Source organism: Telopea speciosissima, chromosome 3 (genome assembly GCF_018873765.1).
Source record: "Telopea speciosissima isolate NSW1024214 ecotype Mountain lineage chromosome 3, Tspe_v1, whole genome shotgun sequence".
NCBI lineage: Eukaryota > Viridiplantae > Streptophyta > Magnoliopsida > Proteales > Proteaceae > Telopea > Telopea speciosissima.
This window is the reverse complement of record NC_057918.1, coordinates 12,212,753-12,232,297: the sequence shown is the minus strand read 5'-3', so window position 1 is coordinate 12,232,297 and position 19,545 is coordinate 12,212,753. Positions and strand designations below refer to the sequence as shown.

The 19,545-nt window shown below is 39.0% G+C and overlaps 1 protein-coding gene and 1 long non-coding RNA gene across 2 annotated transcripts; one reads left to right on the top strand and one right to left on the bottom strand.

Moving 5' to 3' along the window:
* The first annotated feature begins 1,092 nt into the window (after nt 1-1,092).
* On the top strand, nt 1,093-2,581 carry LOC122656220 (expansin-A10-like). Its single transcript, XM_043850697.1, has 3 exons — nt 1,093-1,280; nt 1,412-1,724; nt 2,236-2,581. Exons 1-3 carry the CDS (start codon nt 1,154-1,156, stop codon nt 2,540-2,542), a joined length of 747 nt encoding a protein of 248 aa, XP_043706632.1. The 5' UTR covers nt 1,093-1,153; the 3' UTR covers nt 2,543-2,581.
* A 1,624-nt stretch (nt 2,582-4,205) lies between these two features.
* Nucleotides 4,206-18,896, bottom strand: LOC122656222. Its single transcript, XR_006332062.1, has 3 exons — nt 18,785-18,896; nt 11,074-11,076; nt 4,206-4,235 (listed from the first exon to the last, which is right to left on the bottom strand). It is a non-coding gene; the product is annotated as an uncharacterized LOC122656222 (long non-coding RNA).
* Between the last annotated feature and the right edge of the window lie 649 nt (nt 18,897-19,545).

Here is a 19,545-nt window from a genome sequence, read left to right as displayed (position 1 = left end):
TCACAATTCACGCTATAAAACTAAAGGTCACTTTTTGCAGAGGGGCTATTTACACACTCAAATCGGTATCCATTTGGTCATAATAAACTCATTATTTGTTATTTTTAGGCCCGGTCCGGTCCTGTCCAGGCTTAGAGTGGATTGAGGCTGATCGGATTTTTTTAATACTTTTATCCCTTGTATGTACCAGCACTATATCGGTATTGATGATTAACAAAATCGATATGTATCGTCCGATACAGATGCTACAATACCGATACCTCAAACCATGCTGGCCAGGCTCAGGGCGGGTTGGGGCTGGTCGGATGTTTTTTACACCCTTAATAAGTAATAATATCCTTGGAATAAAGTAACTGGTTCGTTTGTGTGTTGAGTGTGTGTAAGAAAGTTAGAGGAGGGAATTTTGTTGTTTTTAGGATGTTTGGTAGAGGGAAAAGAAGCGAGGGTGCAAAGCAAAAGAGTAAAAAGGGTATTTGCGACAAAAGGTCGTTGCTTGCATAGCTGCACAATTGCATGTGGGCATCGCATAACACTTGACAGTTTTACTAATCAGAGCAGAGAAGACCAAAACCAGTCTACGGTCTACAGTCTACAGTCTACTGGTCTACCTCCCCCCCCCCCCTATTAGTTTTTCCTTTTCCTTGGGTTACGAACTTGGAACAGACTCAACAGAGCCTTACCCCACTTGGATTTTAGAGGATTCTTCCCCATGGAAAATCCCTCCAATACCACGCGGTTTCAATCCAAAACCGCTTTTTAAATCCCAATGCCTTTTGTTTCACTATTCCAAAACCCCCTTCACACTTGGCCAAAGCTGCTTTACACTTGGCGGTTTATGGTCCCAACAGCTCAAAGTGTCAGTTAGTTGCAAACGTTAGTTGAAACTTGAAACTGCCCTCGGTTCTCTCTCTCTCTCTCTCTTCCCCAGCCCCCATCCCCCATCCCCCATCCCCCCTACCCCCAAACTTCTATTTATTCCCCCCCCCTCCCCCCATTTGCTACTCACACCCATCCGCACTCTCTCACCCAACTTTTTCCTCTTTTTTGCTTTCTCTATAGCCTCTTTCTTTGAACCTTCCTGGTTATTGTTTGCTTTTCACTTCGGGTCTTCTGAAGTTGTCTTTGAGAACCGTGCACTTATTTGTGCGGGAAAATGGCTTCTCTGGGGCTTTTCTTAGTGGGTTTTTTCTCATTGCTGTCATATGCTTATGGGTATGGAGGAGGGTGGATTAATGCTCATGCCACCTTCTATGGAGGTGGTGATGCTTCTGGGACAATGGGTACGTTTTGTTTGTGAAAATGTGAAATTACTTCTTCTTTCTTTTCTTGTTTTTGTTCTCTATGAGCCGGCCTAAGGCGCATTTTTATGAAATGTCCATTTGACAATTTTCTTTCTTTTCCCTTCTTGTAGGTGGGGCTTGTGGCTATGGAAACCTGTACAGCCAGGGGTATGGGACAAACACTGCAGCTTTGAGCACTGCCCTCTTCAACAATGGCTTGAGCTGTGGAGCTTGTTTTGAGATTAGATGTGTGAATGACGGAAAATGGTGCCTCCCTGGCTCCATTGTGGTCACAGCGACTAACTTCTGCCCACCCAACAATGCCCTCCCAAACAACAATGGGGGTTGGTGTAACCCTCCCCAGCACCACTTTGATCTCTCTCAGCCTGTCTTCCAACGCATTGCTCAGTACAGATCTGGGATTGTACCTGTAGCATACAGAAGGTTTGTGCCTTTTCTTTGTTCCTTTGCTGTGATGTAGCTTTTGCCTTGAAGTTCTTTCATGGTAGCCTTTTGGTGTACTGTCTTTGGGGATTAGTCTCTAAGATGGTCTTTATCTTGGTTTTCATATCTTACCACTATTTTCTTTTCATGAAAAAGAAAAGAAGTAGTTAAAGCACCACAGTGGTCATTTGGGTTTAGCTGAAATTTCATACATTGTTTAGAAGAAAAAAAGGGCCCCCAACAACTGATATAATTGTATTTTTTTGATTGGAAATACTTTAATGAGATTGTGAGTGTTTTGAGATGTAGACTCGACCAGAAACCCAAAATTTAGGGTGTTTCATCTTCCACACCTTTTCTCCACATGTTTTGCTGTCTGCTTTTTCTTTTTTACCCCAATAAAAAATCATGTTTCTAATTTTTTTAACTGTTCTTGAAATCAATGTTACCCATTCTTCTGTTATTACTTCAATGGAAGTGCTAAAGGGTTTTCTCTCTTGTGATGTTGTAGGGTGCCATGCAGGAAGAGGGGAGGCATCAGGTTCACTATCAATGGTCACTCCTACTTCAACCTGGTGCTCATAACCAATGTTGGAGGTGCTGGTGATGTCCATTCTGTTTACATTAAAGGATCAAGGACTGGGTGGCAACCAATGTCAAGAAACTGGGGCCAGAATTGGCAGAGCAACAGCAACCTTAACGGACAGAGCCTTTCTTTCAAGGTCACCACCAGTGATGGGAGAAGTGTGGTCTCTTATAATGCTGCCCCTGCTAGCTGGTCCTTCGGCCAGACCTTCAGTGGAGCACAGTTTCGCTAGAGAACTGTGATACTGATCGAATATATATGTTATATGCTCTACCAGTAGTATTCTAAGAGCTACTACTAGTGTTGCTAGGTTTAATTAGAGTCTTTTTTATTAGGGTAAAGACTGTTAGAATAGTATATATCCATGTGTAAGGGGTCAGTGTTGGGTCAACATGAGAAGGGCTTATTTTAAAATGTTCCTTACCCATTTGAACCTGTTAATTTGTTCTATTTTCTATTCATGAGGGGCCCCTTAGTTTTTTAGGCCCATGTAACTGTTGGGTGTGGAGAAGACAAAGACAAAGAGAAAGGAGAGAGAGAGAGAGAGAGAGGGGAACTATGGCTCAGTAGGCTGAGGTGAAACATTACCACCCGCCACTAAGTATGCTTAATTTTACTTGTTTCTATTCTATTTAGCTTTTGCTGAATATGTACTGTGCTTGGGGTTTGAGTTTTATTATGAGATGATTGTAAATTTAGATCTCCAGTTTCAGGAGTAATGAAATTAAGACTTCCATCTCTTGGTTATCCGTCTATCATGTCCTGTTCTTTGTTCTTCTCATTCTTTATGTTTGGATTATCTTCAATTGTGTGTTTGGTATGTGAAACTGACTGAAGCAGGAACTTCAATCCAATGGTTGTCTTAAAGGGCTTTGTTAGTGGTAAGCTGTTCAAATCCTGTGTGCTCAGCTCAACCCTAGCACTGGATTGGACAGGACTGGAGTCACTGGACCACTTGTTGCACAACAATTAAATTTAAAAAATGGGACTAAGGTTCATTCTTCCATGTCTCGAGAATCTCATTTAAACATTAAATAATAATCTAGAAGTCATCCAAGTAGGGCTTTTTTCTTGGGAATTTGCAACACAGCTTTGATTGTTGACCCCAAAAAACTGAACTTTTTTTTTTTTTTTGATAAAAAAAAAAAAACCAAAATTTGTAACGAAGGAAAAAGGTTACAGAAGAGAAAAGAGGGGTATAATAATTTTTTTCGGGACACTAGAGGCTATCAAAAATAGAACCTCTCAGCTAGTGGGCTCGGGGTAAAGAATTACAGCCTTTTTTAACTGTAGGAATGTATGATGATGATTTTGATATGAACGATGATGCATCATGCACTGATAGGCCCATCATCACCCACGAGCTGAACCTGGTATGGGCCACCATCATCACCACCATAGAAGATGATTCATGAAAAAGAAAAGTAGTATCTTCCTCCTTACTTCGCAATTGTTCGACAACTTCATTGTTAGACAATCTCCACAGTAGCATCCTTTTAGTAATTAGGGTTCAGTGGTACTGTCAAATAAGATAGTGGCATGTGGCATAAAAGATTAAAAGATTGATACCAAATACTTCAAAACATGTTCTGTAGTCCTCAGAAATGATCGGATTGGACATTTTTTTTAACCAGTTTTCTTTGACCTAGGGTGAGAGAATATTCTTTTATCTATGGCTATTGATACCCTTGTTGTGATACCCTGCATGATAGAAAGGTAATTTTGATTTCGTCAATAGTTAATTTATTTATGCGATAGAATTACATCACTAATGGGTTGGGGATTTTTCCTTCTCCATTGATAAAAGAAATTTTTTATCCATATTTTTCATGTGGGAAGTTAAATGGATTGACATTTTATAAAGAGATAAAATAGACTAGTGTCTCACTCATGTAGCCCCCAGAAACTCTGAGTTTATAGGTTTCCTAGATGCATTTGATAGCCCTATTCTTGAATATACAGAACTAAGAGAGCACCATTGTTGAGGCCCTAGATGTAAAGACACTGCAAGCCTTTGAAGCAATTAGAAAAGCGTAGAATTTGAAAAACACAAGGGGAAGATATCAATACGTATGGATATATGAATCAATTTCAGTATAAAATGTTACACAGTTAATTAATTCAAAGGAAAAAAGATTGTTGCAGTTTGACTCCCACATGATTTATTTATTATTTTGTCATTTGTTTTGAAAATATGGGTTTTATGTAGATGATACCTTTCTCAAGACATCCATTGGTGCACCGTGTATATTCCTCCTCCTTACACTAGTAGCACGGGGAACTCTCTCTCTTAATTCAGACCATTTTATAAATACCCAATTATTGAATTTATCATCATCTTTCCACGTAGCACAACTAGGTGTGTAATTTATAGAATGAGAAGCTTTTTCCTTTTCTATGTTTTCCATTAATGGGGGAAAAAAGTAATAAGACCCTATTTGTTTCTATGTAAAATTTTTCCAACAAATGATATTTTACATGAAAATTTGTCTCCAAGAAAGTTTTTCTAATTTTTTTATGCCTTTTTCTTTTATATTTTACATAAAAATATACAGTAAAAAAAAATCTTATTTCATCGAAAAATATCCTTTTCTGTTTATTTATAAAACAAATAGAGTCTAAAGAAAAATATTCCCTTGTTTGGTTCGACAGGACCACCTACAGAAGGTTTGTGTATGTAAGTCCATCATAGTATTTAAACTTGCTAAGAGATTCAAAATGCAAACTCAGAAACACTTTCGGCCTTTGGCAGATTGATCTTTTGAGATTCGAATTAAAGTGTTTCTTCCCTTTTACATTACTCCCCTCTAAGTCAAATCCTCCATTTGATTGAATGCTTCTGCTTTGCTTTTAGCCTCTTACTCCGAATTCCCAATGGTGACAGTTATGTTTCCTTGTTCTCTCATTTACTCAGTTCTAATTATGAAATGAAATTAAATAAAAAGACATTTTTAGTTTTATCTTTTAACTCCACTGAACAAAATGGTACACTCTTTAATATTTTGTGTAAGTCGGTGGAAGTGTGGGACTAATTAATGAGAATAAATATGCTGAATTATTCTGGTGTGAGGTGGGTTTGTTTCCAATTCAATGTCCCCCCGTCTCTTCTATTGTCATTTTCCTTGTCTGGTTTTAATGGGTTTTTACCAAAACTTCCAGTTGTAAAATGGGTTTTCAGTAGGGTTCTATGGCTTGAGATATGGTCACAGTGTCTATTCATTGTGATAAGAGACAAGGGTTTTTCACGTGGTCCAACAAATTAATTGTTTGATCTGAGAAGGACTGTAGAAAGAATAGACAGATGCTATTATGTTAACCCTTCTTGCCTTCAACTATACCCTATAATTTCTCTTCATGTAGGGTTACCTCTTGGAATAAGATCATAGACCCTGCTCTCAAGACTTATATTATCTTAGAGGGCGAGTCTTGGTGAAACTATAAAGATTGCTTCATTGTGATCAAGTGGTCATGAGTTCGAGTTTGAAAATAGTCAATCTCTCTACGAAAGCATCCAGTGCCCTTTATCTTAATAATCTAACTTAAAATTATCACTTAAATAACATAACAAGGGTCCTTCTATGTATCACGATGAAGACTGAAGTAGTTCATTTCACTATTTTTATAATTACCCTCTTAAGTTATTTTGGTGAGTTGAATTCCAATGATAGAATTTGTAAGTCACCTCTAATAGAATCTTATTGGAAGATTGTCCAAACACCGAACAATGCCCGATGACACTTCAGATGGTGAAGGGGAATTTTTTAAAGCCACCAAATTTGATTGGTGGGGTCCACGGTTCTTGGAATTGGCATCGGACTGCTTGAATCGGGTGATTCGTACCCATGCCATAATGCCCATAACGCAATTATGCAATGTGGGAATTGGGTAAATGCTCAAACCGGAAATTTATTTTATGGTATCAAAGACGAGTGTCGGGCAATTCCGAAACTGATATTGATATCGGTTATCGATGATTCCGTTGTATTATATGTTAGATATTGATATTAATATTATTTTACCTAAGGGTAAATGGTGCTTAAGGTGTTGTTTTTTTTTTTTTGGTAATATCTAAGGTTTTGACTAGGGCTGCATTAAGGTCGGGTCAAACCGGCCTAGTCTTTTAAAACCCTAGCCAATCCTAAGTTCCCTTAGCTTGGCCCAAGCCGACTTGGCCTTGATTCAGGCCAGAAAAATCCAACCCTGACCCGTGCTCAGGGTCTGGCAGGGCTGACCCTGATTGATCCTAACCATGGGAGAAGGGAGATGCATGGGCTGGCCAAGTTGGGAAGAAGAAGAAGAAGAAGAAGAAGAAAGAAGAAGAAAGAAGAAGAAAAAAAGAAGAAATAAGAAGAAGATGAAGAAAAAAAGAAGAAGAAGAAGACAGAGTCAGGTTGGGCCAGGTCAGGCTCAACCCAAGGCCTCAACCTTGATCCGGCCCGACCCTGACTCAGGGCCAACCTTGACCCGACCTAATGGCCAAACTTGCACCCCTAATTTTGACATATTGTAATTTAGGTATCCAACATTTTACATATTTCGTATGGAATAACTAAAGGATTATAAGTAACCAAATTCCACAATTTTTTCTATTTTCAATTTTACCCTTATAAAATTTATTTTTTATTTTTAAAAAAAATAATTTTCTGTCCAGGAGTGTGGTCTACGCCAATATTCCCATGTGTCTATCTCTCTTTTCCTCAAAACAAGGGGGCACTGGTGTCTTTTCAAATGAAAAGAAAAAAGACAGACTCATGGGAGTGTTGGCAAATGCCACACTACAGAGAACTTTCTCCCATTTTTTTAATATAAAAACTTAATAAGAACCACGTCACATCACCATCCCCTCTTCTTCTTCTTTTTCATTTTACTCCTCCCCCGCAACCCCACCGACCCCACCCGCCCGTAACCCCTTTGCTGCAACCCAACCCACCACCACACCCCGCCCTCCCCGCACTTTGATAGTGTACCTTGGATCATGTGAAAAGCAAGTGACATTAGAATAGTATGAAAGTTTATAAAATATATTTTTCAATGGGTAATTTTTTTTTCTTCTCCTATTTCCTCATCTATTGGTTGCTTTTCCAAACCATGTCACCGGTTGAATTGAAATCTCATGAGTTTAAAAATTAATTGGTAGCATATTAAATCTGATCTATAGGTCCCTAGATAGGAATTGAGTACCAATAACTTGGTAAGTTGTTAGGAGTATTTTTGTGTGTTGTTTTCTTTTTTTTAAACAATATTAGAACAAAAATGAAATCTTTGTCTGTACACTTCCCTCATCTGCTTTAATCTGATGTGAATAAATAATTTTATTTCAGACATCTTAACATGTGATAGAGCTTGTCTGCGGCCTGGAGTTGAGTGACCATCGTATTGTGCTCAACTCACATGTCGTCTCGTGGATTTCATGTCGATCTAATGTTTGGTAGACGGGCTCCTAGGTTGTGTGCGTGGCATTTTTGAAATTTAGAGCAGTAATTTTGAATTTTGAATTGAGCCCATCTAACAACCATTGGATCAACATGAAATCCATGTGACTGCCAGTGAGTTGAGCGCATCACGATGTCTGCTTAACCCCAGGCCACAGACGAGCCGAATTCTCTTAACATGTCTACATTGTATGTTTTGTATAGCCTAGCAATAGTATAATGAGGATTCAATGAAAGCATCAAAGTTCTGCATAATGAAGTCTGCTAGGCCTCCTTGGCCAACACATGTATTTTACCATTACTCTTTTTTCCTTTATGAATTAGAATTCCTTTCCAAGTCTAAGCATGCTAGTAAGCATGATTAGTTAGTGTGTCTTTTATAATTAAGTTTGAGGCATAAGATCGACTTTCCGTGTGGACGAGGTCCTTAATACCTTCCTAAATCCATCACCTGACACTTCCTCATTATCTCTAAATCAAGCTAAAGCCTTATCCATTGGAATTTTTCTCCCCCGAAAGGAGGAGACATTTATAGGTCTTAAACCCTTATCTTAACATTTCCCCCTCCCTCCTTATACCACTAAGTCATTACGAGAGGAGATCCCTTAGGGTAGTACATTTCCCGCACAATGGCAATTCCACCAGATACCGTAAAACTTCTGCATATGATTCATACTTAAGATTTTATTTTTGACCTACCATTAGCCTTCTTGTTTGGTTTTAGTTGTGCTAATTTCCATTTCCATGAAAAAATGCTGCTGACTCATGATTTTTTGGAGAGTATGTCATTGATACTTACAAAACCGAGATTTTATTGCAAGTCCTTGATCTTCATTTCTCTTCCAAGAAATATGATTTAATTTTAAAACCATTAACATCTGGCATTCAATTTTCCTAACAAAATCCAGAACCAGCTAGCTCCTCACAGATTGAAACAAAGAGGCCACCAGCATTTAAATACATCTTCAGGTAAGGAAACAGGGCTATCAAACAAACACTCCTGATTGGATCTGAACTTTATTCCCACATCACATAAGCCAATGTCTACTGTACAGGCCAAGATGTCCCGATAATCCCCTGAGATTCTGAAAGAGTTGCTGTTCTTCACTTGTATTCGAAAAGCAGGTTTGAATGGTCAAATGCTGTGAGCTTTATGAATCCAAAGTCATAGTCTCTGTAACAGCTCCACTTGGTCTGGACTCTGGAGGGAGGTGAACAGTGCAAGGGTAGCACCTCCACCACCAGCAACTACATGGATGGTCCCATTTAAAGGGCCCTTATAGTAGTATGTCTTCTTTTCTTCATTTGTGCAAATATTCTGTAAAAGAATAAACCCATTAAACTGTAAGCATGCATGCAAGGTCCAGAATCTGAATCAGACTCTTTCAGTCTTCCAGCAGAAGTAGTAATGATTTTTCATTAAAACTTCATTTGCAACAGTTACAATGATAATGCAAATCAATATATATCATCTTTGTGGGTTAAAAAAAATCCCAGTGAAGAGAAAAAACTACTCTTGGGTTTAGTGTCAATTGAACTTGGATAACTTAATTGAAATCTCATTTTTCATATTCCAAACCACTTCGATCATTTCCACACAAAAATAAAAAAATAAAAAAAATTCAGAGATGGGTTTGGTGGTGCAGTAAGTGGGTATACAGGAAGCAAAATCCCTCTGATGTTCACTCCTCCCCTCTTTGGGCAAGTTCCGAAAACGAGCTTTTGGAAATCAAAAGTCATCAAGGTTGGTAGAGTTTGCAACGATAACATGAAACAGTTTGTATTTTTACAAAATAAATAATCATAGGGAACATACCTCATAGATTGGACATGTTCTTTCATAGTTGTGGAACATGTCCAATTTTCATACTTCATAGCAATACACATTTTTTGTAAATTTTTTCCAGCTGGTGGACCCTTCCTTTGACTCGATTAGTGGTCATCAAGCATGCCAAGTGGGATTTCGATCCTCTACGGCCTTGGGTTGGGGTTGTGCTGCCATCATGTTGTGTGCGAAACTCTCAAGTCGCCATTTCAACACAGATGCCCATCAAATGGTTGTGCATTGAGCTCCTCAAAAATGCCATTTAAAATTTAAATTTGAAAGGAGCTTGATGCTCAATCATTGGATGGGCATATATGCTGAGGTGGCGACCTGAGAGTCACACGCAACACGATGACCGCACAACCCCACGCCACAGAGGAGCCCGATCCTGCCAAGTGAGCTCCATATACATATGGGTTGTGGTCCCATCCGTGTAAACTCATGTGCCAAATGGGGAAGCATAACATTTGATTACGTGCAATGATGAAGTATAGTTTTTTCCTTCTTTTATTGTGTATAGAAATGTTACAATCCACGCCCTGCCTCGACATACGTGTATGATGTATCTATGCCCAGACACAACCTAGCATGAACAAACCAACGGACCCCTGATCTTTTTCGTCTTTCTAGGGGATATGTCGGCCTTATCACACTGGGATGTGTTTGGGGGAAAATATTGGATTCAGATCCTCTACTGCCAAAGTCTTGGCAGCCATCATGTTGCCACGCTCCCATGGAGTGACACATGTATATATTACCACCTAACGGTTCACTTTATAAATATTCAAATTTTAAAATACCGACTTGATTATCTCCACAACTGGTCCGAGTTGACCAAAACAAACTGAACCAAATGAGATTCAAAAAACCCTTAAGAGATGAACCGGGATGAGAGAAATCAAAACAACAATTTTCAGATCGTTGTCTTCTTCCTCTCCTCTCCTCACCGTGCTCGACGGCCGACTGAAACTCAACCCTGAGTCCCAAGAGCGGCACGATGAAGAGAGGAAGTAGAGGACCGAAATGGTTTTTTTTTTTTTTTTTTTGGGGGGGGGGGGGGGGGTGAGAGTTTTCATTTTTTCCCACTGATTTGCACAACAATTCAAAAACTCACAAAATTGATTAAATTTTTAACTTTCAATAGGAACAATGCTTTCATATGCACTATTTTGTATAGTTTCAGCCGAAATCGAGTTAAAATTGAAATTTCATCAGGAACAGTGGATTTCAATACAAAATCTACATACCTAATGAAACATGTGTTTCTTTTAAACCGAACTATACCCACATGTCATGTACATGTAGCATGATATCTGGGGGAGTGAACGATGATGATTATGAATGTATATATATATATATATGGGCACGATTTTGGTTATCTAATTTATAAATAGATATGGAGCATTAGTTGTAATCAGTGTTGTGGATGTCTTATTAGTGTCTCTCTCTCTCTCGGTCCAAACGATGGATGCATTGCTAGAAGAAGGTGATGCGTGAGCAAGACACCATCTTTTCCAGAGAGTTTTTTAGTGACTCAAGAGGGTTAAAAGGTCTACCCCATGTTAACATTACCGGCCTCTCAAGTCTAATATTTTTGGCCAATTCTATAGTTGGGTAAGCACCCACCCACATTCATGATCATGGTATATTAATTGACCAGGAATTCGATCAGTCCCACCGTTTTATTATTTATATTTTATCTCTCTCTCTCTCTCTCTCTTCTCTCTCTTCAAAAGTCTAAATGGAAAATAATGGGTGATAAAGATTAGAACAACCCAAGAGGGTGGTGGTGGTTGTACTGTCAATGTCTTTCCCATCAAGAGCAAAGTGTGAGTATAGGTTTTAGTTTATTTTGAGTTCCAGTTGGGAAAACTAGATTTTGCTTAGACAACCCAAAAGTCAAGGGATGGATCCTGTGCTCCATCGGTCAAGTTTTTGTGATCTTAGCAAAACAAATTTTTGTAAAATTTTTTTCCAGTTGGTGGACCCTTCTTTTGACTCGATTAGTGGTCATCAAGCATGCCAAGTGGGATTTTGATCCTCTGCGGCTTGGGGTTGTGTTGTCATCATGTTGTGCGTAACTCTCAAGTAGCCATATCAGCACAGATGCCCATCAAATGGTTGGGCATTGAGCTCCTCAAAAATGCCATTTAAAATTCAAATTTAAAAGGAGCTTGATGCTCAACCATTGGATGGACATGTGTTGAGGTGACGAGCTGAGAGTCACACGTAACACGATGACCGCACAGCCCCATGCTGTAGAGGAGCCTGATCCTGCCAAGTGAGCTCCATATTGGTATTACAGGAATATTGTTTTTTAAACAGCTAGATGATATATGCTCATGCAGGTTTGGGAAGAATTCAAGGACATGAGTCATCGAAAGGCTACTTCAAAGGGGTCCTTATCGCCGCCAATACTGGGGGGGGGGTGCTGTGAGCATCGTGCGGTGCAACACCACTCACGTGTGCACGATGGGGCCCACTGTGCACACATGGGCGGTGCTGTGCCGCACGATGCGCACAGCACCGCCCCCAGTAGTGGGGGCGATAATTTTCCACTTCAGAGAGTGTCATCTAGGAGGGATGCCCCATCTGTTGATTAGAAAAACCTCAGAACCACATTTGACCAATATTGACGCTCAGATATGCGTGAGGTAATCACCAACTCACCACTCCATCTTCGATACTTTCCTGAAATTTTGAAGTAACACATACATGGCAGTATGATCGAAGCCGTAGCACTTAGAAGTGCTCCTACAAGTGCCACCAGAGACCCGAAAAAGGGAACAGTCAAGGCCACAATGACTGTACTAATCAATAATAAAAGTGATGTTTCATTGACAATAAAATGGGACCCAAAGTACAAGCTATGAGATCACCAAACTTAAAACCCACGTACAAGCGACGAGATCACCAAACTTAAAATCTTAAAACCCATGTACAAGCAACGAGATCACCAAACTTAACTTAAACAGAGGAATCTACAATTCACTGTACAGAAACGGCGTGGGGGGAGTGCCTTCTGGATCCCTTAAATAAGAGTACTTTCGAGAATCGATGGTAGAAGTGGGAGGTTCTATCCTTCTTTTTGACTTAAGCATTTCGATGCCCAATATATCGTTTTTACCCTGAGCGTTGGCACGAAAAATCTCATTTTCCTTGGCATAGCCTCTTTTGCAAAGCTTTAATGTCTTTGATTGAAGAAACACACCTCTCTGAAAATATACCAAAGACATTAAAGCTGTGCAAAAGAGACCCCGCCCGCTGAAGGGGAACGTCCACCTCTGCAACCTCCTTTAAAGACCTCATGGACTTCATTGTCTACCGATTTGGAAAGCATGTACAAGTGTTCAACACTGAAAATGACTTTGGATCCATGCAAAAATGTGACTATTGGAGCCATGTCACTCGTGCATGGTAATCACTCCCAGCCACCATGTGTCATCCACTTCCCTTTTACTTTCGGGTCTACTACTATCATTCACTACCAAAAGTGAAAATCTTCACGGTGGATTTACATATTTCTGGGGTGAAGTTTTTAAGTTTGTATCTCGTCACGAACAGAAATATGTAAATCCACCGTGAAGATTTTCACTTTTGATAGTGAATGCCAGTAGTAGATCTGAAAGTAAAAGGGAGGTGGATGACATATAGTAGGCGGCTGGGAGACATTACCATGTACGAATGACATGGGTCCAATAGTCACGTTTTGTATGGATCCAAAGACATTTTTAGTGCTAAACACTTGCACATGCTTTCCAAATCGGTAGAATGACGTCCACGAGGTCTTCAAAGGAGGTTGCACAGATGGACGCTGATTCCCCTTCAGCGGGCGGGGCCTCTTTTGCACAGTTTTAATGTCTTTGGTATATTTTCAGACAAGTCTGCTTCTTCAACCAAAGACATTAATGCTGTGCAGGCTCTGCCAAAGAAAATGAAAATTTTCATACCAAGGCTCGGGATAAAAACGATATATTGGGCATCGGAATGCTTAAGTCAGGAAGAAAGATAGAACCTCCCACTTCTACCATTGATTCTTGAAATAACTCGTATTTAAGGGATCCAGAAGGCACTCCCCCCACGCTGTTTCTGTAGTGTGACTTCTAGCTAGAGAAACCCAGAGGCCATGCGTTTGCTTCCCCCACGCCGGTAAGCGAATTTTTTGAACAGGCTATTTTTGCCCGCTTGCAAAATTGTGCTGGGAACCCCTCTTTTACGTCGTAGAATTTTGCTTCTAGAGGGGTCAATGGTGAAGCCTTTAAAACTAACCAAACAGGAGGCTTTGGGAGACCAATCTTGATCTCCCAATACTGAGTGACGGCATTTTCATCCGCTTGGGACACCTAAAAATTGAAGAAATAATAAGTAAATAAAAAATAAAATTAAAAGAACGACAGACAGACATAAAATGGATTCATTCTCTTACCCTAAGAACAAATAGTGCAACTAGTATTACACTGAAAGGATGCAGTACGAACGATGAGTAGGAGGAGGAGGATAGAAAAACGATGAGGAGGATGGAAAGAGATTTGATAGAGCTCACTAATATATACTAACTAAAGGGGTGGGGTTGAGAGAGAGAGAGTGAGTGAGTGAGTGAGTGAGAGTGGTTTGTGCCTTGTGCCAAATTAATTGGAACCCACCAAGGAATACAGAGATAAGCAGCAAGCAACGACACCTCTTTGTTTTATTTGTTGAGGAACCATTCGTATGGGAGAAGAGTAGTATTAGGTACTAGTCAAGTTGGTGATGGGGAAACCTTATCACCAAATTTGAAATGATCCAAATTGAAATCGAATCAGAATCAATAGAGATCAATTCATTCTAAATTTGTATTCCATCACTTTATTTGGGTTCTACTGCAAAAGGAAAATGAGATTGGCTGTTTGTGTGAACCAAGTAATCTAGTCTGCAACTTGCAAAATTAGACTTCATCTGGTGTTGTCTTCATTGTCTTGGCCTTGTCATGTCAAACATACATAGGAAGCTGGTTCTTCACTTAGCTAGCTAGCTAGGTTGCCTTCTTCTCTACCACTACTTTCACGTGACACACTATCAAACCTAACTCTTCCAATGCATTGGTCCCATGGTTTTAGGTATTGTTTTTTGTTCGGTATCCATCTAGCTTTTATAAGATTTAGATGTTAGTTACGGGTCCTTACATGAAACTGAATGCTTCCTCATTTATAGATGAGTCCACATGCAGGTGAAAAGCTAAAGCTGAGAAGCTACGTCACTGGGAGTGGGATTACTCTTTTCAGGTTTTGATGCCTATCACGTGTTCGATAAATTGTCACACTACACACCAAAACAAAACAGAGCCCCCCCAGTGAAGGTGGGGTCGAAGATGCAAATAGGTAAGTAGAAAACCAGGTTATCTATGGAGTCTGGAACTACTATGGATGCTAAATTACATTTGGGTTGTTTCTCATTGAATCAGATTCGCAGTTCTGATGAGGGCTTTCAAGGGCAAATGCATAAATATGGTAACTGAGTTGATGTGAGGAGAAAGAGTTTGAGAAAGACATGTGAGAGTGTGAGTGTGTTTGCGTTAGCCAAAAAGGATATTTAAAACAAAAAAAAAAAATACAGCAATTCCAATGTTCCTAGGGCTGTTTGCTTATGGCTTCCTACAATCCATCCTCAGGTTTCTCCAGACACAGACTGTTATAATACCACTAGTTTTATGCTCAGAGGTTCCATTAGTCTTCCATGTTGGCATCACATATACATTGGTTGTCCTCACACCTCTGGGAATCAGGGGAGCACCATTGACAGTAGCCATATTATTATGGATATCATTTCTAATGTTGGCTCTCTATGTTGACTATACCGATAAATGCAAGCATGCATGGGAAGGGTTTTCAATGGAATCATTCATCTCATTGCATTACATGTTCACTGAAGGGGGAAAAAAATAAAAAATCATAGAACAACGAAGCCCGAGACTATTCATAACTAACCAAAAAGGTAAACCCTAACATCAGTTTTTAGATCAATAAATTAGAGTAGCAGAAAAAAGGGGGAAAAAATCCTAGATGGATTATAAGAAAAAAAAACAAGTGAGAGAGCAGAGGTTTACGAGAGGCAGTTTTCCAGACAGAGAACTTCATGTTGACTCACCTTGTTTTTCTCCAAGACCGTTGATGATAACAGCGGCAAGTGAGAGAGCAGAGAGAATGCGAGACTTGCGGTACAGATGGGAACCGCGTGAGAGGAGTGGGTCATGGGTCGCGGTTGATGGTCACAGCGGCAACATCCAGCAGTTGTTGCCGTCTCCGGCAGCAACGTCCTTGCAAAAATCCCTCGCGGTTCTCTTCAGAGTGGGAGGAGTAGAGAGAGAGAGAAGGAAGTGATGTCGGCGACATTGCCGTTTCACGAGATCTGGGTTGGAGCAGATATGAGTAGCCGGAGCGAGGGATGGAAGAGAGCCGCTGGTTTCTACTTGCACTCACAGTGGCTACCTTTCCATTCTCCGGCGCATTCCCTTGAGAGTAGGAGAGAGACGGAACAGACTCTACCGTGAAAGAGGAGAGAGAGATAAAAAAAAAAATTAAAATGAAAAGTAAACAAAAACAAAAGTGATAAATTCAAATTTGAAAATGATTTTCACTTTTTACATTTAAACCGTTGGATCTTATCTTGACACGTGTCGAATATCTACGAATGTAATGAAGTAAAATTGAGCGTGTCAGTACAGCAGCAGATAAAAATCCCTCCCCTCCCTTGCTTTGATTGTCTCCAAAACCTATAAGATAATATATAAAGGGAGTGTCCTCTATTGGTGCATTTGGCATTTGGAAATTTTTTTTTTCTTGCCCTTTGTATTATTCTAAAATAATAATTAATTTAAAAGGTAAAATGGATTTTCAACTTATTTTGAAGGCATAGCATTCTTTTTGGGGGTTGAAAAAAGCATGGCATTAAATAGTTAGAATGAGCATGAAGAAAGGGGTTATCAACAAATTATTAGTGAAAATTACAAGATTATTCAGTTTTGAGTTTCACATTACAAAATTAATCATCTAATCTTTGATTCAACTAAAATGGTCAAAACAAAGATTGGTATTGCTAAAAAAAACCCAAAACAGTGTCTTTGTACACTGACCCTTAGTATGCTTCATTATTTGGACCATTGTATATAGCCCTATTTTCCTCTATTCCGCTCCCTTCGATCAATACTCAGTGTTTGGCTCTTTTTTTCGATTATTCAAGCAATCAGTCCATCGTTTGAACGATCAATCGTAATGAGTGATATATGATAAAGAGCGTGGACGTGCCAGTGTCACCAAGACTCAAAATGGAGAGAAATTAGACAATTCCTTTTTAATTATAAGAAGTGAAACCATTAGTTGTTAACCAAATTGTACATATTTATCTTATTTAAAAACTGATTATTAATTCTTGGTATCTATATACGGTCTATAGTATTTTGTAGTCAATTTATACCACATAAATTATTTTAAATTGTTTTTTTTATTTTTTATTTCTTAAGTAACAATTTGGACTTAGACGTCGTGATTGAAGTCCAACACGCCCTTTTTTTCTTCTTTTTTTATTGGACTTAAAAAATTGGTTCATTTCTAATTGGGATCAAAACTATTATTAAGTCAAACCGACAAACAAAATAAAAATCAAAACCAGCAAAGACCATTTTAACTAGAACCGTTTAATCGGAATCATTTTGTAATTGGTTTTAATTTGGGATATTAGAATTATTTAAGGTAAATAGTTAGTTCTCTTTTGATTTATACCCTTCATACGTTGAAATGAAGCAGAACCAAATCGATTAGCCGCGATTAACAAGACCCTTTAAACTAAGATAAATAATGAGATTAGAGAGAGGCCGGCCTTGGAGATGTTGACAATGGCAACACCATTACAACCCTATGGACAGTAGACACTAAAATCGTGTCAGTGAAGGTAAAAGCCTAACACAAGAAGAACCAGAGATTCTACTTCTAGTCATCAAGGTTGAAAATGGCTTCTCTGGGGTTTTTCTTGGTGGGTTTTTTTTCATTGCTGTCACATGCTTATGGGGAATGGAGGAGGAGGGTGGATTAATGCTCATGCCACCACCTTCTATGGAGGGGGTGATTGCATCTGGGACGATGGGTACGTTTTGTTCGTGAAAATGTGAAATTACTTCTTTCTTTTCTTTTTTTAATTTGTTCTCTATGAACCGGCCTAAGTCTTTGCATTTTTATGAAGGGACAATTACTATCACTATCCTATACTTAAGTCTATATTTATTAAAACTATCTTATCTTAAACTTCTTTTCTAAAATTATCCTGCTTTAAACTTTTACATCTCCTTCTACCCTCATGTTTTTAAATATCCAGATTGTCTTTCCTTTTCACCCAGTAATCTGTTAAACTATTTAACTTACCATTCTTCTTCTATTTTTTACTATTTTTATTATTAAAATAGTAAAAATTGAAAGCACCCACCCGTTTCTTCTTTCTCTCATTTTTTACTCCGTTTTTTTTGTCCTTCAATTTTTTTATTTAATTAATTTTTTATTCAACATTTCATCCTCATCGTACTTCTTCGAACAAATCATGGTTCTAAGTATCTGTATCGTATCGGGCAATACGTACTGGTTTTCCTGGTCACCAATACAATGTCGATACCGTATCGATAGCACGGTACGAACATGGGGTAAAATACTCAAAAAAATAATTTTTAAGGAGATCCAGGAGTAATTTTGTCCAATACAACCGATCTAGGCCAATTCCATATCAATATCATATCGGTTTTGCAGGTTATCGAAACCCGTTCTGATAGCGTGTACTAAAACCATGGAACAGATCGACTCTCTTTAAAAAATTAATTAAATAGAAAAATTGAAGGAAAAACGAATGGAGTAAAAAACGAGAGAGAGAAGAAGCGGATAGATGCTTTCATTTTTTACAATTTTAATGATAAAAATAATAAAAAATAGAAGAAGAATGGTAGGTTAAATAGATTAGCAGGTTACTAGGTGAAAAGGAAGGGTAATCTGGGTATTTAAAAATATGAGGATAGAAGAAGATGTAAAAGTTTAAAAGCAGGATAGTTTCAAAAAATAAGTTTAAGGTAGGATAGTTTTAGTAAATATAGGTTAAGTGTAGGGTAGTGATAGTAATTGCCCCTTTTATGAAATGCCCATTTGACAATTGTCTCTCTCTCTTTTCCCTTCTTGTAGGTGGGGCTTGTGGCTATGGAAACCTGTACATCCAGGGGTATGGGACAAACACTGCAGCTTTGAGCACTACCCTCTTCAACAATGGCTTGAGCTGTGGAGCTTGTTTTGAGATCAGATGTGTGAATGGCGGAAAATGGTGCCACGTGTATGTCTGAGCGACACATGTTGGCATCGATCTCCATCTAGCACTACCACACTGCCATGCCGAGCTTTAGAAATTGGAGAGGATAGTTTTCCGTCACTCCACAGCCACTAATATCTATATCCCAGTATTGTGGGTCACAGTGAAAACTACTAATTTGTACAAAGCACAATTGGTATGGGTCAAGATATATTACATAATTTGACACCATTCCCTGGACACAATCTTCTCTAAGAATCCCAATCTCGAGCATGTAGACAATCGAAAGAATTTTTATCTGCTGTTGTGCCATTGTGCGGCGCAGCAGCGGCTATGTGTGCACAACGGGCCCCACTATGCACACATGGCCGCTGCTACGCAGCACAATGGCACAGCAGCGCTGCAGTGCACAGCCAGCAGCGGATAAAGGTCCCAACCAAAAGCAATACTAGTGAAGGAAAAACTCTGCTTTCAATTGATGAATCCAAGAAGGCCGTGAGGTTAATCATGTCTTTCAGATTTAATTGTATACCAATCTCCATCTCTCTACCTATCATAATCAATTGAACAACATCATATAATTAAAAACTTAGATTAAATCTTTGGTTCTTCAATTCAACTAAACAAGTAGGAAAGTCAGCAACTAAAGTTAAAGCTACCAATCAATCT